The 21193-nt window shown below is 49.1% G+C and overlaps 1 protein-coding gene across 1 annotated transcript; it reads right to left on the bottom strand.

The window, feature by feature from the left end:
* Positions 1-3034: 3034 nt before the first annotated feature.
* SH3BP4 (SH3 domain binding protein 4) lies at positions 3035-18617 on the bottom strand. Its single transcript, XM_069860661.1, has 4 exons — positions 18415-18617; positions 13731-16093; positions 6070-6258; positions 3035-5600 (listed from the first exon to the last, which is right to left on the bottom strand). Exons 1-4 carry the CDS (start codon positions 18530-18532, stop codon positions 5376-5378), a joined length of 2895 nt encoding a protein of 964 aa, XP_069716762.1. The 5' UTR covers positions 18533-18617; the 3' UTR covers positions 3035-5375.
* Between the last annotated feature and the right edge of the window lie 2576 nt (positions 18618-21193).

Genomic DNA, 21193 nt, shown 5'->3' with positions numbered 1-21193 from the left:
GACCTGATGCAAATTGTGATCATTCAGTTGTGGTGGCTGAAGTAGAGGAGAAAATGCTTTGAATCCATCCCCAAGGTGAGGTCGTTCGCCTGATTGGCCAAGGAAAAAAGCCAAATCCTTCCCTTGAAGCTGAAATAGTAGAAGGAGTCAGTCAGCGGTGGAGCAGCTAATGGGGAACTGCCCAAATCGGATGGACGGTGTCCTAAGGAGCGAGGAGGCACATAGCAGGGCTGATGCTTGGGGCATCATCCATACTCATCTTGGTGCCGGGGCAGACAGGAGGGGACCGATAACCCCAGCAGAAACCAATCCTTTAAGCAAATCATTCAGAAAAAGCCACAGCAGTGTCTCACAGGGACATGAGCTCGCACGTGGCCCCGTTATGGCTTTCTCACTGGTGCACCAGGGCTGGAGAATGGGCTTTCGTGCCAGGCTACGTTGTGAAGCTTCTAACATCCACCACCTCAGCCACAGGTTACTGGCACAGACCAATTTCACAAAGGAAAGGAAACAAGTAAAGATGGGCAGCTGAGTTATGAGACCTTCTTACCAGGGGAAACTTGCCTGCAATTGGAAATGAGGAAAAAGAAAGACAGGGAATGTGATCCACAACTATGTGTAGGCTTTAAGGAAGCAGGCCAAGGCATCATTACTGGGCTAGCAGATCCACATGTGTAATCTAACCCAGGATCATCAGTCCTGCTTTGCTTCTCGGTTCTCAAAGCGTGTGCATCCGTACAAAGTGAGTAATGAGCCGTTCTAAAAGAGCAGCTGTAGGAAACAGAGGGCTGAGAAGCAACAGCAGCAGCGAGTAGAACAGCGGCTGAGCTGCATCATCCTCCCAATTACAATTTTGTCCCAAATGTATCATTTTAAGGCTCAAATCTTGGCCATGACAGTAGCCACGGCTGAGCCTTTGGGCTGCAGCAGTGCTCATGCTGTAGCCCTGCTCCCTCCACAGAGCTTCAACTGGGGTCATGAATTAACTGACGCCCCAAGAGCCTGGATGGTGTCTGAACTAGAGTCCAAATCTTGTGACAGGCAGGGTCTGGGGCTCAACCAGGAGAGGATGATGCAGCAAGGGCTGAGAGCTGGGCTGGATGAGCTGCTGTGGAGGTCAACGCCCTCCTGAAGGTAGGGCTGAAAATCTAAACGGGTTAGATGAGATGAATACCTGCTCCGGCAGCAAGGGATTGCTGAGATCAGGAGACAAGAGGAGGAGAAACAACAGCTTGGTCCATCACCCCTTGGAAGAATCTGGGAAGAACTCATTTGCTCACTTCCTTTGACAATGCAAAGGGATGCTCAGTACCTTCCTCAGCTCATGAGTTTTACAAAAGGGTTATATTCCTTTTTTTTTTTTCCTGGCTCTCTTCACATTCTCCAATGCTAGGTCTTGGTTATGCTTTTGAGGTCAAGTCACATTATGCTGAGAAGTAAACTTGCAGCTTCTTTCCATGAGTCAGATGGCTCAGTATCAGCAGGGTTTGGTACTCTGAACGCTCATTAGCTACCAGTGTGCATCCTCATCCTCCTTGGAACAAGGGCCTTAAGCATTCAGTACAAAAAAACCCAGTAACACTTACCCAGGAATAGATGGAACAACGGGTGTCAAGCATGATTCAAGCACATCCTTGTGTGAGACACATCCCTCTCACCACATCTGAAATGCGGCAACCCTGGCTCAGCAGCCTGGATGTGCCCTCCCAGTGCCAGACCACACAATGTATTTACCAAAGATGAAATCAAATCATCCCATCTACACTTCATCCTTGGGAATTGAAGCCACAGCCAAATAGCTGAATATTTCATTTTCACGGTTTGAAATGTGAACTGTTCATATCAGGAGCACCACAATCACTTTGGTTAAATATAAGAAAAACAGCCAGAAAAACCTCTCCATGCTAAAACAAATCATAGGATCATAGAATCTTTAAAGTTGGAAAAGACCTCTAAGATCATCAAGTCCAACCATCAACACATCACCATACCGATTAGATCATGTCACAAAGTGCCATGCCTACACATTTTTTGAACCCCTCCTGGGATGATGACTCCATCACTTCTCTGGGCAGCCATTGCCAGTACTTCACCACTCCTTCAGTGAAGAATTTTTCCCCAATATCCAATCTAAACCTCTCCCGGTGCAACTTTAGGCCACTGTTGACCAGCATCCCCCAGTCCTTTTCCTCCAGGCAGCTTTCCAGCCACTCTCCCCCAAGCCTGCAGCGCTGCATGGGGTTGTTGTGACCATAGTGCGAAACCCAGCACCCAAATCATAGAATTATAGAATCGCAGAATCACCAGGTTGGAAGAGACCCACCGGATCATCGAGTCCAACCATTCCTATCAAACACTAAACCATGCCCCTCAGCACCTCATCCACCCATCCCTTAAACACATCCAGGGAAGGTGAGTCAACCACCTCCCTGGGCAGCCTGTTCCACTGCCCAATGACCCTTTCCAGGAAAAATTTTTTCCTAATGTTCAGCCTGAACCTCCCCTGACAGAGCTTGAGGCCATTCCCTCTCATCCTGTCCCTTGTCACTTGGGAGAAGAGGCCAGAACCCTCCTCTCCACAAACTCCTTTCAGGGAGTTGTAGAGAGCAATGAGGTCTCCCCTCAGCCTTCTCTTCTCCAGGCTAAACACCCCCAGCTCTCTCAGCCGTTCCTCATAAGGCCTGTTCTCCAGCCCCTTCACCAGCTTCGTTGCTCTTCTCTGGACTCGCTCCAGAGCCTCAACATCCTTCTTGTGGTGAGGGGCACTTTCCTCACTTCAGTTTCTTACCTAGTGCTTGAGCATAAGCAGCACCTTGGGAGGACAGATCATTTCCAGCAACTTTTCCCGGAGAGGGCAGTACATGAAGGCCTGGGGAGGGAGGATCACACTGAGCTCAGCCCCTGGGGAGCGCTGGCTCTGGGGGTGGAAACGTGCTATGAAGAACACGTCATCCACATGGTGGAAAATCCACTACATTAATCCCATGCCTCCAAGCTACTTGGAGACGAAGAGACAACAGTAGAGAATCTCTACTCAGGAGCACTGGAATAGTAATTTTAATTGGAAATGTTTTTTTTTTTCCCCAAAATTTTCTTTCTTTAAAAAAAGAAAAAAAAAGGACCATAAAACAGTAAGTACAACAACCAGTAACCGCATGAAGGGTGGTATTGCAAAGCCCAGATGGAGCTTTTGGAGGAGGGCCTGACGTTTAGCGGGCAGAAGGCATCCGAAGGACACACACCCAGTCCCGGCACATGAGGAGAGACTGGATTTTGGACTGAGGACATGGACAAATTAATGCACAGTCACCCCACGGGCCCCCAAACGTGTCAGCTGTGCTCCCGTGAGCCCCAGGGAGGGCACATGCCGTCAATGAGCCGAGCACAGCATTGTTGTAGGCTGCTGCTGAAATGTTAAGCTGGGTAGACAGGGTACCTGAGGTAGATAGAAAAAACAAGAGGGGAGTTTAAAAAAAAAACAAACCAAAAAGCAGCTGAATCTTCAGGGACATCTCTGAAACGGAGGAGGCTCAAATTCCTGCCCTTGCCTGCTCCTGACAACCTCCAGGGTCCCCGGAGCGGATGTTCTGCCGAGCTCCAGGCCTTGCCAGAAGAGCAAAAGCCAAGATTTCAGTAAAAGCCCGAGGGAAAGCTGTTATTCCACCTGCACGACCACTCCTGCAGGAGGCTTTCCTTACTGCAGCTGATGTTTTTGCCCATGCATGGAAAAATGTGCTCTTAGGGCGCTTTAGGGAAAGACAAAGGGGATGTGTTGGGGGCTCAGCTGCTGACCGACCCTGTCTGTGCTACTTGAAGTTGCATAGGAATCTCCCTAAAGCCCCTGAGGAGAAATTTAAGGTGCTGTTTCCCTCCTGTGGGGTTGAGTGAGAGTGGTTGCTTCTGGGGACATGATTTTGGGAAGAGGAAGGAGACCATTTCCCCTCCTCACAATCTGCTGGAAGCCTTTCCTATTCTTTGTTTCTCTTTTTGTTTGGATTCACCTGCAAGAAAACCATCCTGTAAGAATTAATCTTTCTGTGGCAGCAGGGTTTCACTATAAAGAGACTTTGCACCTAAAATAACCTCTCTGTGTAAAAATATTTCCCTCCCATATAAAATATTTGAAAGCTGGGGAGCAGGAGGAGGAGGGGAGGTAAAAAGACTCAGCTACAAAACATATAGGGAAAAACGTGGGCACTTGGTGCTGCAAATATTTACTTGATGGCACCAGGTTTATAGCAGAGACTATTTACAAGATAAATTGGACTTTAGGAGCCTCAAAGAGACCCACTCGAAGCCCTCTGAAATCAATGGCAATGAGCATTAAGTCACATAGCACATCTGGAGCATCTCCAGCGAGCTCAGATTTCAGATTAGGAGAAATATTTTCTCTTTTCCTTTTTTTTTTTAAAATTTTTTGTGTAAAGGGATCTATGGATGGCAACAATTCTGTTCCCTCTTCTGGTCTCTTCCCCAGGAGAGAAGCAGCCTGAGCAGTCTGCTGCCATGGCAGGGGGAGCCACCCTCACCATCCTCCTGGCTCTGTCTCCCAAGAAGGTCTCTGTTCAACCTCAAACCTCCAGCTTCTTCCAGAGATGTCCTGCAGCACTCGGGTGGGAAGAAGCGCAAGGAGCGGTGGGTTAAAATGGTACCTGTGCATATGGACACAGGCAATAAGCATCTCCCTGTCCGCAAAGGAGAAAATGTAGGTTTGCAGAGGCATGAAAACAGAACAAAAATCAACAAAACGGGTCACAGGGTCTGTGGATAACAATAAAAAAAAAAAGAAAGCTCCTTTTTGGTGTAAGATGCTTGTTGGGCTGAGGGCACCCCGAGTTCATACTGTGCTTTACAGTCACGTCTTGGAGTCTGCCAAAGCCTGACCGTGGCAGCTGGGGGAGGGCATTTACTGTGCTTCCTCTTAAAATACTTATTTACATGGCTCACATTTGTCTCAAAAACGATAATTTAAAAGCATTTTCTACAACGTAAAAAACAGCAACAGGTTCTCCCCCCACAAGTGGTTACAACTTTTACTGCTCGTTACAAAAATTAGACTTTGCAAATGCCTAAAAAATGTGATATTTTTTGTGACCACCCCCCAGCCCCTTTGCCCCCTTTAAAGTTTTTTAGTAAGAAACAGTTTAACTCCTATCAACGCTGTATGAAAAGCCATTCCCTGGATGCCTTCCCATTAAGGAGGGATGTCTCCAGCTGATGTCCAGTCCTGGTGGAGAACTTGCAAACTTTGGCCTCTTAGAACCCAGGAACAGCAACCTCCACTTCTTTTTAAAGTCAACTGCTTAAAAACGGGGGGAAAGAGCACAGAAAAAACCCCAGCAAATGAGATTTAGACAAAAAAGTCACCACAGGAGCTAGATGGCAAAATCCTCGTGGTCTTGTGGGCTGAAGGCAGCTGCCCGCAGCATGTCCAAGGAGTTGACGAGGATCAGGGTGCCGGTGAGATGCTTCCAGCGTTTGGTGATGGGGTTCTTCATCTTGTCCAGCCCGGTGTGCAGCTCCTGGATCACGTCACGGTAGCTGTCGCCCATCTGGCTGCTCCAGGTGAGAAGGAAGTCGTACGCTGGCTTCCACATGGCCTGTGGTGATGGGGCAGAGGGAATAACAGCTGAGCCAGGCTCGACAGCCAGCAAGCAAGCAATGCCATCCCCAACATGCCCCCATCCCAGAACAAGCATGTTCCCAAGGAAAAACATTCCCAGATTTCCCTATCACACCCTAATTCCTTCTACCATAGAATCATAGAATGGTTTGGGTTGGAAGAAGCCTTAAAGATCAATCAGTTCCAAGCCCCTGCCATGGGCAGGGACACCTCCCGCTGGATCAGGTTGTTCGAAACCCCATCCAACCTGGCCTTGAACACCTCCAGGGATGGGGCAGCCACAGCTTCCCTGGGCAACCTGTGCCAGGGCCTCCCCACCCTCACAATAAAAAACATCTTCAAAACCTCAAACATATCTGTCCCTCAAAAGTCCTCCAGAATAACGCGCTCTAGCAGTATCTGCAACTCCAAGAGACCCATGGAGACCAAGACCCATCCACTCTCACCTCGCTGTCCACCGTCCCTGTCTTGTCCCGGTGCGGGGCCTCGTAGGCATCCATCTGCTGCTTGGAGACTTTGGCAAGCTTCTCTGCAAGCTCCCTCCAGCGCTGGGCCACCTCCACGGCTGTGGTCAGCAGCACAAAGTCCTGGATGAGGCGGACGACCAGCCCCTGGCAGTCCATTTTCAGCAGGGCCTGAAGGACAGTGGTGAAAACCAAATTGGAGAGTCAAGGCAGGTGGTAGAAGGCAGGTGACCCAAGGCACCATGCAGGGAAGCCCCTAGGAAGCCACCCCAAAAATCCTCCCACCTCCTATCCAGTGACAGCTGGTGAAATTAGGCCACCAGGCTCGACAGAGGAGTAATCCCATTAATTGAACAAAGCGCCCTACCCCTGTTTAATGAAGCTTGGAGCCTGGGCTGCCCAATGCAGCCTTATTTTCCAGCCAACCCCACAAGATGCTCAGGCACCACCATAAGCAGTTTAGAGTATCTCAGAGGCTGAGAAGAACAGATGCCTTTAATCAAGGTAACTAATCCAGCACGGTCCATGCAGCTTGCGTCCCTGAGCCTGGAGAAGCACCGTCCATTAGCACAGACGGGTGGCTACAAGCCAGCCAGAACATTTCGGGATGAGACTCGGACATCAAGCCTTGGGAGGAGATGGGCTGGGGTGAGAACCAGGCAAAGGGCCCGTTGGCAGCACCCCAGGACCATTGCTTGACTTGGGATGTTTTTTGCTCCTCTGCATTCTGGTGCCAGATCAGAACCCCTCTCCTTCTGCATCATTTACTGACCTAAAAGCTGAGATTTTCTGCAAGTGGCTTTGAAGAAGTGGGGAAGAGGAACTGCAGTCCTCATGGTTTTGTAGCTAGTGATAACTTCACCAGGAAAAAAATGACAGAGCAGTGTTAGCTCCTGTCCTTAGGTGCCAAATCCCAGTAACATCTGTTCAAAGTGGAAAGCAAACTACAACAGAGGAAAACCCCCCAGTGCAGCCCAGGAAAGGAAGGGCTTAAGTGGCAATTATCAGAGGACAGGAACTGACAGACAGAATCAACATCCCACTCACCAGGACACCCCCATCCTCACCCAGAGCCTGGGGACTGACAGCCTCAGCAGCAACCTCCTCCCTGCTCAAATCCCACCTTGAACTTCTAGTGGCTACAGAAAGGTGGTTTTGGCTACAGAAAGGTGGTTTGTTGGTGGTGGTTTGCATGTTACAAAACATGCATCTCCTTTTGGAAACATGGAAACCAAGCAAACAGACCCCAGGCTCAGTTTGCTGAGTACCCTCTTGTCTCTTCCTACAGCCAGACCCAGAGCGGTGGCACCAGCAGACTCAGGATAGCAGCCCCAGGATGGCTGAACACCAAGGGGTCAGTGTTTCAGCAGGGATCCCACTTCAATAAAGGCAAACCACAGCTGAGGGATGAAGGGGACAGCCCCTCAAGGGATGCTGAACATCAATGAGTGCTCGTGGGGCAGGTTATTACAGAAACCACGGATGTAGTGGTCCATGTATGGCAAGCATCTACCTGCTTTCTTCCACTCTGGGTCCTGACATCCTCTTTTGGCATGGGGGGTGTGAGCAAACCCCAGTTGGTTTGGCTCTGGAGAAGAAGAAGGGTTAAATCCTCACATAGGCATTTCACAGGGACATCTAGGGGAAGATGGGAACATCTGAAACCACTCCAGCAATTTGCAAAGCAAATGCATGTTGATTATTCCCTTATCTGTTTCAAGCTCAAAGCTGGGCTTGAATATAATTACAGCTGCAGACCAGCATTTGTTTGCTCCTCAAGTGCTCACATTGGTTTTCCGTACTGGGAGAGATGTAATAAAGCCTCTCCTCAAGCAAGCGCGAAAAATACATTTAGATGAGCATTCATTTTTGTTTTAAAAGGACATTAAGAAGCATTTAGATCTCACACCTGTGCCATAACCACCTCCTCACCAGCAACCCAGCCCCTAGATTTATCACCCTCTTCTCTGCAGGCAGAGGATGGTCCTAAGGAAGGACTGATTTAGCATCCCGAAACCGGCCTTTCCAGGTGGCTCTATCACCTGTGCACAAGTCCTGAAACAAGCTGGTGTTCAGCAAAGCAGGCTAAATGAGCCACTCTCATCTCCTGCTGGAGGCTGAGCAGGTCCAAGGCAGTGGAGGAGGCTACTGGGACCATACTGTGCCGCAGGGGTGAAGAAGGATAGAGCTGCAGGAGGCAGATTCTCCCATTCCTTCTGTTGCTCAAAGTGAAGAAGAGAACAGCATCAAGTAAAGCAGTTGGGGGGCCATGCAATAGAGAATTATATATTTACTCAAACCAAGAGCTTTGGAGGAGTTGGCTTGCTCCCCACAGCACAGCATGTTAACTCTGAAACCTACCAATGGCCACAGGAACATTTACTTTCTGCATTTTGCCCCAGTGATTTGAGCTGGGGAGGCTCAACATACACATTAGCTTGGGAAAATGTGCGTGAGCGGGCAGAGGGATGGGAACAGCACCAGAGACAGGCAGGGACAGAATGCAGGAGGGACAAGCAGCCGTGGAGGTCTTGGCCAAGAGGGGAATATTAGTGGTAAGTGACCCACTTTCTTTGGCTTGGGCACAACCCGCTCCCTCTGTCACAAAACTACACGAAACGCAAGCAGGCATGGGGCTCTCTGGGAAGCCCTGACTGCCTGGCTGGGATTAGCAGGGTTCACAAGAGACATAATCCTCCAATAGGCGCTTTTGGGATTATGCTGCAACTTCCTTCCATCCTCCTCCCTCGCCCTGGACAAGCCTGGATACACCCAACGTGTCTCCATGCCTCAGTACCCAGTCGTGCTCCCTGCTGAGACGTGACCTGGGCTGTGCCTTGCCAGTGCCCTCCAAAGCACTTATTAACCTCGGAGTGGCTCTGAGACAGCCCCATCACAGCAGTGAGCAATGGAGATGGTTTGATATTCAAATCTCAGCTCAAAGCAGCGCAGAAGCAACTCTACTTAAAAGGCACCTAGAAGAGGCTAAATTTGCATCCTCTCTCTGAAATGCAGAATCCCATTTCCAATCCTAATGACTGAAGCCAGCATCTGAAAGAAAGCAAGCCAAGCCAGAAGGAAGAGGCAACCTCAAAGACCACCTGCAGGTGTGCGGCCACCCCTGCCCGTGCCCATCACCACAACCTTCATGGTCCACCCCGAACTATGTGAACCTCCAGCCCTGCTCGCTCTCTCTCAAATACACAGCTTCTCATGTCCAGCACACACTCCAGAGGAGCCATCTGAGCTGGAGTGGTCTTCTTTCTTCTCCATCTTTGGTCAAATTAGAGGAGTAAAAATCTTTCCTCTTTGCTCCACGAGCAGAAAGCACCGTAAAGCTCATGTGTGCCCACTGAGAAGGAAGCTGCTATGGAAATTACCTTTTTAAATTAATGATTTATTTTTATTTAAATAGGAAAACACCCTGAAGATAGAGGTGTTCTCATGCACTAGTCACCTCCTGATGGGTCAGTAGGGGAAGCAGAGATGCAGTTACCCTAAGCAGTAGTATTTGGTGTCCCATTAGCCACTGCGGGGATGGATGCCAGGGCAGGTGATGTGCCTGGGGTGGCTCCAAGACACAGGTCCCACCTAGGGCCCATCAAACCCTGTGTCCCCAAGGGACGCTGAGACCCACAGGGTGAGAAGGTGCTCACGCACAGGCTCCTGCCTCCACCGTCCTCTCTGGGATACAGCTCAGCTGTCTGGCCTGAGTTAGTTGGCTCTGTACAAACACTCCCCACAATAATACTTGCTTTAGGCACTGAACATCTCTTTCACTCACCTCTTTTGGCTGTCAGCATCCCCCAAAACCATCAGCCGCATGCACTCAAAATACTGTGCGGCACACTCATGATCTTAAATATCCCAGGCTCTGTGGGGCAACTTCCCTGAACACGGGGTGTCCGGCTGGGTCTCAAGGTGCTTAAGGCATCACTTCTGAAACGACACCCAAGTGCCATCAGCCACACCCCCAGACGGCTTGAGAAGGTACCATCACTGCAATGATGGGTGGCTTTTTTTTGGTTGTTTTGCAAGAGTAAGAGTAAGAATACAGGGTCTGCACCTGCAGGACTGGGGACGGGAAGGTAGTAGAGATTTTCTATGAGCTCCAGAAAATAAAAGCAGGCTGTCTTATGCTGTCCATGCAGCAAGAAGCTTGACAAGAAGCTGACAGGCATTGGTGGCATTTCTGCAGCTTTCGATTAACTGATACGGGTACAGGGCAAGACTTTCAAGTGCTGTGCAGGAAAAGACCTTGCTGGAAGCCTGCGAGCAATGTCTCCTCCTTCTGTGCTGCAAGCAACTTGGCCGTGCAAGGACACACGGACAAGCCATGCCCTTCAGAAAACATCCCCACCAGCTTCAGTGTGGCACAGCATGGTTCCTTAGGGGAGCAATGTCCAGGGTTGATACGGGTAGTGGTGATTTGTTTTGAGGAAGGTTAGGAGCTGGGCTTTCCCTCCGGACCCGAATTCAGCACAGGGACTCCCACCAGCCAGCAGACTGGTTCAGGATGAAGGGTCAGTGTGAGCAACCTTGGGCTGGCATGCTCTGGACATGCTAGCGTGAGGCTCAAACAGCAGGCACCCTGCTCTGCGGGACATTAAGGACTGGTTGAGGCCACCAGCAGCTCTGTGGGGTCTGCACATATCAGGGATAAGCAGTATCTTTCGGGAGAAGAAAGGCAGAATGCAGATACCTGCAGTCAGAACAAACATGGAAAACAGTGTGGAGAGGGAAAAAAACCAACATCATCTACATGATCTTTAGAAGTAGTCTGGAGAAGAAAAAGCTCATCGCTTCCACAGCTCTCTGCTGACATGCCCCGTGGCACTCCCAGAAGACCAATGTTTTTCCCAACAGCAACGTCTGTTGGGAAGAATGATAAATGTGAGGCTCCACAAAAACACCGTGCTGAAAATCCAGAGGGAGACTGATATGCTATGTCTTGTCACAGACCTAACCCTGGTTGCCAAGGACCAAGCGGTGCCATCACTGCATGGCCAGGCACCGGTGGCCCAGCTGCTATGAGGTCCCCTTGCATGTGAGCCCCAGCTCTTTTTAGCAGGAGTATCCCTGTGCTGCCTGCTTTTGAAGGCCAAGGAGGAGGGAGAGGAGAGGTTTCTCTTTCAGATGTGACGACACTAACTTCTGAGCAACATTCCCCAGTTACCTTCACACACCGCTGCTAGTGCTAGATTAGAAGAGTAACAATGAAATGCAGATTATTTATTAACTAGTCATCATGACTGGGCTTTTCCATGCTTGGCCACTGGTGCACGGCTCTGCCATTGCGATTTTGTGTACTCAATACTGAAGTCAGATAAGCCTGCTTACTAGTTCTCCCTTCGCAGTCCCTTTCAGATGAGACAACCAACTTTAAGATTAAATAGCCAGATCAGAGCTTAATCCAACCGGTTCTTCTTGCCAGCAGACGTCAGAGAGTGAGTCCATTTGTTACAAATGAAATCAGATTTAAACAAAATAAAATACACTACTGCTCCACTGTCCTCCCCTGAAACATCCATTTTGTGTATTTAAAACAGGCTCAATCTAATTTCTCTGTAAGCTAAGGAGGATTTGACAGCACCAAGGGGTTTAGAAGAAGCACTGTCTTCCACCAAGAAAGAACTTATCCTTTATCGATAGGCTCAGATTCATAAATAATAGGAAACAGAGACAATGCTCAACATTAGTCTCCATTCACGCAAGGAAAATAAAACCTGCTCTGGGACGCTGCGCTCCAGGCAGCCCTTGGGAGCAGCATGTTTTCCTGCAGCTTTCAGCTCTCCCAGTGAGGCAGCTGCTCCCTGAGTATGCAAGGCAGCCTTATCTTTCCTTTTATCTCCCCACTGAGGTCTGGCATGGCTTTTCCATGACCTACAGATTGTCTGCAACACCTGGAGACAAAGGGAAGAGATAAAAGTAATGCTTGCAGGTTTGCAAAGTGGTAAAGCAAACAGCACAAAGCCCTTGGAAGCATCCAGAAAAAGGAGCACAGATTTTATCCCATCATTTACCAAAGCTAATGATTAAAGGAACAAATCCTCCCTTAGGGGAACCATGGGGCCATACACCAGCCTTGGCTACCATGGTGGGTGTTTTCCCTTCCTGGATGACCTCAGAAACAAGAGAGACAAATACACACGATGGCCCTTAACAGAAGCAGTGGTGCTGCCGTGACCTGGTACCTGAAAGTCAAGGCCCATGGGCCACAAAGTGGTACCTGGCCATCAGGAACTTGTTGGTCAATATTTCATAGCATCGTAGAATCATTAAGGTTGGAAAAGATCTCTAAGATCATCCAGTCCAACCGTCAGCCCAACACCACCTTGGCTACTAAACCATGTTCTCAAAGTGCCAAGTTTACAGGTTTTTTGAACACCTCCAGGGAATAAACTGTTCATCACTTCCTGGACTTCTTGTTCCAATGCTTAACTCCATTTCCATGAGTAACACAGGGCCCATACTCTTTGTAAGACCTTACACCTCATACTTGATCCTCAAATTTCCCCCTTCTCATTAAAGAGAGTTTGGGAAATGAAATACTTTATTAGGCTCCAGTCCTCTTTACCCAGACTGCCTACTCATAATTTCATTCGCATGCTGCATGTTCCTGCCCTGCTGCCTGCACCCATCATCGCCAAGCGAAGCCATCACTATTCCTTAATTCAACTGGCATTTTAAACCACATGATTCGCTATAACTCAGTTACCCTGCTTCTGCGGGAGAGACCATTAAGAGGCGAGAGCTGCAAATCTCTTCCAGACATTTTGTCCTGTATTTTCTTTGGCTCATTTCCGATGAAATATTAGAAATCATCATGAAGATAATTTCTCGTAAGAGACTTGCTAACGGCGTCCAAGAAATACTTGAAGGCTGCACTTCCTCAAACGTCTTTCAGGACAGAAACAAGCTTTGCATTTGAATACACAAACATGATGCACAGTTAGACACTAAGCATCCCAGCTCAGAGGTGCTCCTGGTTTAGGAAGACATAATCTGACATTAATGTAGAGGAATTTGAGGTTGTTTCATGAAGGCAAAGGTGTAGTATCATTCTACACAGCAGCTGTAAAACCCCCTCTCCAGCATGCTTTAACATACCTAGTGATGCAAAAGTACATGATCTCACCTGCTCCACTCCGTACAGTTTTTGTGTTTGTTTCCCTTTCCCCATTTTTCCATCACTACTGCCTTCAATGATGCACACTTTGACACTGAGGCCAGCAGCAATCAGGTAACTCCTCAAAATGTGCATCATTGAAGGCTGAAATGTAAACACCCAGAGGCAGTTGAGTACTATGAAAACACTGGACCAAAATCAGCTTGATCTTGTGGGGTTTCAGATTATCTACGTTCCAAAGCCACCTTGTTGGCTGCCTTCACACAACATGCAACTCCGCTATTTCACCCAGTGTGTCCCTCACTTATGAACCCATTAAACCAGAAGCCCACCAATGTCTACCACCACAGGGCTGAACTTCCACCTGGCTGTGCTGAGCAGCCTACAGAAGACCTAAAGATAGACTTTTTTTTTTTTTTTACCTACAGACTGAATTAGGAAACTTCCACCTCCTATTCACCCTTATCATTCTCATAGCAGGGAATCAAAACCCCTGACCAGGTCTCAGACTCACCGTCATTAGCTCCTTCTGGAAAGACTTCCTCTCCTTGTTCTCAGTGTTGTTGCAGTCTTCCTTCAGCTTCTCCAAGACGGAGGCCACTCGCTCAGGCTCACTGTCCAACTCTGCTCGGCAGAAAAACGTGAGCGGCAAGTTCAAGTACCCCAGTGCATCGGCAAAGGACCGCCAGCTGCTGAGGTTCTCCATAAGCAGAGTCCTCACGGAGGCATAGATGTAGGTCAAGAACTTGCAGGGCCTCAGGATCTGCTCGAGCAGCAGGCTAGTGGTGAGATCTGGCCCAGAGAAGTAGCTGGGCTTGACTTTCCCAACCACCAACACATTTTTTGTGTGCACAAGGCCTATTTTTCCCTGGTAGTAGCCAATATACCACTCCTTGGTCCACAGCTGCCCTTTTAACCTGATCTTCTCCTCACTGAGGAGGGCTACGATGTCTCCTTTCTTGTACTCCAGCAAATAGTGGTTCTTGCTTTGCCTCACCACGGTCTTCAGCAGTTTGCCGTACTTCAAGCTCAATACCGGCCGGTCCTGAAAAACTGGATACTTGGTAGTGGCAGCCAGAGGTGAAAGGATGATTTTTCCGACCTCGTTCTTCTTGAGGAACCGCCTCTGCCCTGTTGGTTTGATGGCGCTTTTTGGAGGCGGCTGCGGTGTCTGTACGCAGAATTGGGTCAAAATGGCATCCTTGTCATCCTTGACCTGTATCCTTAGTGTGAAGTCTGAGAGCTCATTGGGGTCATGGCACGCAATGGGGAAGATAAGGCGGCTGACCTTGCCCAGTTTCATCTGGAAGCCCCGCACAATCTTAGCTTGTTCACTAGCTTTCACCTCGTAGTTGGTCATGTTGGAGAACATGCAGAGCTTCAGGTCCTGAGGTCGGGACAGAACAAACTGATGCTTACCCCAGAGGTGGAGAGCGACGGGAGCTGGGCTGTGGGACTGCCTAGTGACCTCATTCACCAGGAGATTCTTGGGTGCGCATTCATGTCCAAACATGGCCACTACAGTTTTAAAGGAAGGGTGAATGTGTTTTGGGCCATAGACACCAACTGTGATCTTCTTGCTGATGTAATCCCAAACAGTGTAAGGGTAGAGGATGTTCTGCCCCTGAGCTACAGCTGCGATGTACATGCAAGGCTCCAGGTTCTCCAGCTGCACCTGGATCGTGTCCCCATATGAATAGCTCAGCTCCATTGGCGTGTATGGCCCCTCCTTCATGTCGCTCCGCAGGCACTGCAGTCCCACCAAACTCTTGCTCATAACGTCATTCTTGACTTCTGCTGACACCTTCATCTCCAGAATGATGAAGGTTTTCACCTCCATATTGCTGAGTTTGATCTGCAGGACCGGGCTGATGGTGCTGCACTTGTCACTGTTCAGCTCCAGCGGTGGATCCAGCATCGCTTTCATGGAGATCTGCTGCGTTTCCCCAGGACACACGTGGCCCTCTGGCACACGGATGCTGATGTTGGTGTCTGGAAGCTGAACAGCTCCACCAGAGCTATCCAGCTTGCAGACAATGTTGGTCTCCACCGGTTGTGTCTGACCCCAGCCAGGATTTTGACCAAGCAAATCCAAGTCATGGCAAGATCGAGCCAGCTTCCTATGGTTCAGCCATGCTGTCCTAAAATCTTCCCGGCTCTGGAACTGCTCAGGGGTTGGAGACTTCAAACCGCTGAAAAAACTTGAGGAAGCTGGAGTATCTGACTTGGCCTGAAGAACAGACAGTTCAGACAAACTGTAAGAGCGTTTACTTCTGAAGAAGGGATTGTCCCTTTTCACAGGCTGTTCCACATCCAGCCTGTCTGTGGATGGAAACTCATCAAAAATGTTACCCAGGCTGCTATTAGCAGCCGAACTGGAAACAGCTGAAGTAGGAGCCCCCGTGTCAAAGAGCAGCAAGTCAACAGCAACGTTGGAGTTGGACTCTTTGTCTGAGCTGGGCACTGTTTGCAAATTCCCATTCAGAAATGGGTTCGTCTGGACTCCATTCAAGAACGGGTTGTTATTGTAGGTTTGCATAGAGTTTCTTTTCACATCAGTCCATTCTCCAAGGAGATCTAATTCCTTCACTCCCTCATCAGGGCTCTCCAGTAGGTTGTCTATCATCCCGCTGTCCGTCAAAGAAGAGTTGCGGTAGTTGACAGGCTGGACGTAGGAGGATGGGATATAACCCATTTCTGTGGTGTTGTGAGCGTACCACCACTCACCTCCCGATGTGTCTAAAACATAAAGGTGGTCCCCCTTGGAGAACTTCAAAGTAGTGAAATTAGTCGGACAGTAATCTTTGATTGCTATTACTTCCTTTGCATTTCCAAAGGATGTGGGATTGTCAACCAGCAAGGCACTAGGAGAAGGCACTGCAAAGACAAGAAGAAAGCAGCCCTGTAAACAATCCACAGGACAGTCACAACTTGCAATCATTTATTTCAGGTCAGCCATCCACGGTACTTTACGTAGTGAATTAAGGTAGTTTTACAACCTCTCAAACCTGCAGGTATCTTCCCCCTCCTAAAATTTTGGAACAAAATTTTTCTCTCCGCTACTTCCAATACATTCACGTCTCCCTTCCCCAAAGAGTTCATGATCTAAAGGGATGGGCATTGACACAGGTGGGAAGAGCAGCAGGAGCTGAGGCAGCAGAAGCAGCAGCTTATTACCCTCCTGATACCTTAGCAACAAGCCTCCTCCTCAATGTAGGGCCCCATAGCTGCTGCTGTACGAGCCACCAGCATCTCACAGCCTCCTTAAACCCCCTGATGAATAACGCACAAGAAGGTGTGTTGGATGGAGATTTGAGACAGCAGGTTTGGCTTATCAGCAATCCTTTTTACCTGATGTGTTGGGATCTAAGCTCATAAGGACACATCCTACAATCACAAGCATCCTCTTGAATGTTCACGTTTAAAATAACAGAAGTTAATTAGGAGGGGTTTTTGACGACTGCTATGCAGGAAGAGCCGTTATCCTACCAATTTGCTCAGCGGTATCTCAATGTCTTTGGCCACCAGCTCTTTAGTGTTGCCCTTGCACTCCCCATGTAGTTAACCATGCTGCTATGGGTTAATGTGTAATGTTCATAGGCTAACAGTGCTCTTGTTCTGCTGTAAACCCTCTCATCACATGAACAATGTGTGAAATATCTTATGTTTCAGTGTGAGAAACAACTAAGGGTATCCACTAAGGGCACATCACACTCCTACTTTTTCATGTCATGCCAGCCAAAGCCATCAACATTTCACTCTTCTTACAGAGCACTTGTATTTCATAGCTACTCAACTCATTTTCTAAAGAAGGTCCTATAGTTTGAGCTCTCAGAAAGAAGGACAGCATTGAGTGCTGCTATGGACCGAGCAGCAGCTGCAATCCCCCTTTCAGCAGCATCAGATGAAAGTTGTTTGGCCAGGGGATCCCAATTACAAACGAAACAGCTGGGTCAAGCCTACAGATTCCCACACAGTCACCCTATTTATTGGTTTTCTTCTCACTTTTAGGACCTATTTCTCTAAAAAGCAGTAGGAATAAGCTGCAGATGATGTTACATCAACATTGCAACGTGTGTCATCTTGCTAGACAGACTTAAGAAAACAAGGAAAGCTGGATTTTCACCAATATGGAGCTGCAAGAGAACTGGAACCTGCTTCAATAGGTTTGAGAGCACTCTGGAGGAAAAAGGGATTTAAGAAACACAAGAAACCCCTAAAATCTTGGAGATGAGGGGATGGCCGATCAGAGTGCATGTTCCTGCAGTCACTAGCTGTGGGCTGGCAGCACTTCTTTGGACATGGAAACTACAAGGCAACGGATGGCATAGATTAGCAAAGAAGTCTTTAAATATACACTATGGAACAAAATATTAAGAAGAGAAAAGTTTACACGCATCCTAAACAACCCATTGTTAATCCACTTCCCCTGCCAGCAGGTAGGCAAAGTCGTGAGGACATTTATTCTGCCCAAAACTATATATGAAGTCTATTTAAACTACTTCGCCACCCTGGTAGGAACCCACCATTAACTCAGTGCTGCAGACAGAGCTGTCTGGCCTCCCCATCCCCTTGGATCAGGCAGGCAAGTGGCTGTTCCTGTGTCTCCGCAAGCTGCGCCTGCAGCTGACACAGCAGCACGGTTAACAAGGATGTGCGGAAACCAGCAAACCCCTTGGAGAATATGAGTAATTCCTATTTTCGCATTAAAAACAATCTAATTTGTAGCAAAAGCGTTTGATGTTCAGGTCTCTTCTTGCTATGCCTGCATAAGCAATTGCCTTTTTGCATGTTTATTTTTAAAGGCCCACCTGGAGTTATTTCTTGGGATCTATTTGGCAGGGGAACAGTAATTCCCCCCTCACCTGGACAGGGCTTTCATGCTGTGTAAGGTAAATATAGCTGAAGAAAAAGCAATGAAAGGAAGCAAAAGGATTATTCAAGCAACATCCAAGCTGCCAGCTCCAGGGAAGGGGAAAACAAACTCTTGCAACTGCCTTGTTGCTGTCACCTCTCTTGGCTGCTTGGTGCCAGAGCTCTGCCTCTCCTTGCACCTCTGGACACACTGGCTGGAACTTGCTGCTCTTCCCTGTCAGGTGCCACCTGCTAATTATTAACCAACCCCCTCCTGTTCCCCAAGGGTGAGAGGATGCCCCCTGATCGAGGAGGGGGTATCGTCCCCACCCATCCCTCCGCACCTTTGACATCGTAGAGGCTGGTGTCGGCGAAGCCCTCGCTGAGGTCGATGAGCGTCCCCTCTGACTTGCACCGCGGCAGCCCGCCCGAGTTGGCTGCCCGGATCCTCTGTGCTGCCATCTCTGGCCCGCTGACCTCGCTCGGTCCCAGGGATCGCTAGGCAGCCATGGCCTCTCTGTGAGCGAAGCCGGCTATGGGGACCAGCCTGAGGGAGAAAAACGAACCCCGGCATGTTAGCAAAGGCTCCAGGTCCCACCACGCCACCCACAAACCAGCAATAGAATCATAGGATCATAGAACAGTTTGGATCAGAAGGGGTCTTGAAACCCATCCAGTTCCAGCCCTCTGACACGGCCAGGGACACCTCCCACTGGATCAGGGTGATCAAAGCCCCATCCAACCTGGCCTTGAACACCTCCAGGGATGGGGCAGCCACAGCTTCTCTGGGCAACCTGGGCCAGGGCCTCACCACACAGACAGGAAAATATTTCTTCCTAATATTTAATCTAAATCTCCCTTCTTTCAGCTTAAAATCATCCCCCTTGTCACACCCCTGTACTCCCTGATCAAAAGCCCCTCCCCAGATTTCCTGTAGGCTCCTTTCAATTACTGGAAGGTCACTATAAGGTCTCCCCAGTGCCTTCTCAGGCTGAACAAGCCCAATTCTCTCAGCCTGCCTTTGTACGGGAGGTACTTCAGCCCTCACATCATCTTTGTGGACTTCCCACGATCATAGAATCACTAGGTTGGAAAGGACCTACTGGATCATGGAGTCCAACCATTCCCATCAACCACTAAACCATGCCCCTCAGCACCTCATCCACCCGTCCCTTAAACATCTCCAGGGAAGGTGACTCAAACCCCTCCCTGGGCAGCCTCTGCCAGTGCCCAATGACCCTTTCCATGAAAAATTTTTTCCTGATGTCAAGCCTGAACCTCCCTCGGTGGAGCTTGAGGCCTCCCCAGGCGCACACCGACCCTGTGGTGCCAATACAGGAGGTAGGTCCTCCTTAAAACATCAGGAAAGATAACCTAGGTGCTCCCAATCAGCATGGCAGCGTCTACAAATTACCAAGAGCTCTGTGTAGCACGGACAGCCTGGTCAAGCACAATGATACTGCTGGTCACCACCCTGTACAAAGCAGCCCTCTTGACTTCAGGAGTCATTTGGGAATACGTTGCTTGCAGGCTCATAAATTCATCCTTCTCCCCAGTTCATAAGAGCTTTCAGGGCATCTGCATGTTGGTCTAGCACGTATTTCTAAAACCATCAAGTGCTCAGATGCTGTGGGAGCCCAGGGCAGTGGTCAGCAAGCTCAAGAAGCCCATGGGACCAGGCTTTTTGCACATTCAACCATATCACAGCTGTCTCTCACTGCAGTACTGGGATCTCCTGGGCTGGGGAATGGGCTCTTCTTGCTTGCCGCCTGCATCCCCCTCCTCTCCACGCCACCTGGATGATTGGGCAGGGATTGGATAGAGAAATGTCCCTTCTTGCAGTGCCCGGCTTCACTCCAGCTGCTGCACAGAGCCAGAACAGGGACGATAACGGGGGCAGTGGGAGAAGTTTCCAAAAGGAAAAATAAAAATAAATGTTTTTTTCTTCCTTTTCTTCCCATAAACACTTGCTAAAGCACTTTCAGAAACCCTATGGAAGAGCAGCTGCATCCTCGTGCCAGAGGCCAGAGGAAAATTAACCCATTCCCTGCTGCCTGCGGAACACACTGACACTGTGGCTGCTGATATAACAGCTGATGCAAGCACTGGTAAGACCTCTTCTGGTGTCACTCGTGTCCTCTAAAGCTTGGAGGGTGGCCAGAGAGGCACGTGGATAAGCAGAGAACCCTGTTGCATCTCTGCAAGTGAAGGCTCAGAGCCTGAGCCACACTTTGCTCCTCGAGGTTTGCACCAGGGAGAAGGTATGTGGTCAGATGTGCCTGGCACCCCCTACCCCTGGTGAATCCTGCCATACAGCATCCCTACACACATCCCTACATCCTGCTCCCTACACACCTGCTGCAAAACTCCAGCCAGGCTACAAAGTGCCAACAGCTCTTGAAAATAAAGCTCTGTGCAGTTAAAAGTTATATCCAAACACCCTGCTCGATTTCAGCAGCCCAAAAGGGCTTTCATCCACTCCAAGCAGTGTTTTTCCCTTCTCTCCCTTTCTCCTTTCTCTCTCTCTCATGCAATTTTTTTTTCTCCCTCTGTTCGAAAATCAGATTGAGCAGAAAATAACCCCAAATTCCTTAGGTGGGAATATGGAGCTGATGGGAGCATGAAGACAAGAACCAAATGCTTTGGCTGCACCCGGCTGTTATTAAACCAGCGTGTCTGTCAAGGAGGAGCAGCAAGCCCTGAAGGATTCAGTGCCCTTTTCTGGAATGCAGTAAGAGGAAATTTGCAGGGGAGAGCTGAGCAGGAGATACTCCAGCCTGCTAGAAATGCTTCCCAAACCATCCCTGGGGCCGGTATGCTGGGAATGCGGTTTGCTGGAAGGGATGCACCAGGCTCCAGCCAGAAAAGGGAAGAGAGAACTTGTATGCAAACAGTTTTCCCTTTGAGAAGAGTGCTGGTTTGGGTCCTGCTGGAAGAGAGCTTGGCAGGCACTACATACAGAGAAACCAGGTGCTGATTCAAGACAGCGCTTACCAGAGCTGGGCCAGGTAAGACAAGGAACATGGAGCTGCCACCAGTGACAAGGAAGAGCAATAAGCACTCAGTGGGAAGGGAGGAAAGATGTTCTTGTCAGCACCCATCCAGCTTGTCCCATTGCAAAGC

This window comes from Phaenicophaeus curvirostris, chromosome 7 (assembly GCF_032191515.1).
Source record: "Phaenicophaeus curvirostris isolate KB17595 chromosome 7, BPBGC_Pcur_1.0, whole genome shotgun sequence".
NCBI lineage: Eukaryota > Metazoa > Chordata > Aves > Cuculiformes > Cuculidae > Phaenicophaeus > Phaenicophaeus curvirostris.
Note: the sequence above shows the minus strand (reverse complement) of the source record. Positions and strands in the feature narration are given on the sequence as shown.

Bases quoted from the DNA above. Each gene is read 5' to 3' on its own strand.
- SH3BP4 (XM_069860661.1), bottom strand. From the start codon at position 18,532: ATGGCAGCACAGAGGATCCGGGCAGCCAACTCGGGCGGGCTGCCGCGG. The intron at 16,094-18,414 runs GTGCGGAGGGAT...TTGTCTTTGCAG, and splicing joins CAGCCTCTACGATGTCAAAG to TGCCTTCTCCTAGTGCCTTG. The intron at 6,259-13,730 runs GTGAGTCTGAGA...ACTGTCCTTCAG, and splicing joins TCCAGAAGGAGCTAATGACG to GCCCTGCTGAAAATGGACTG.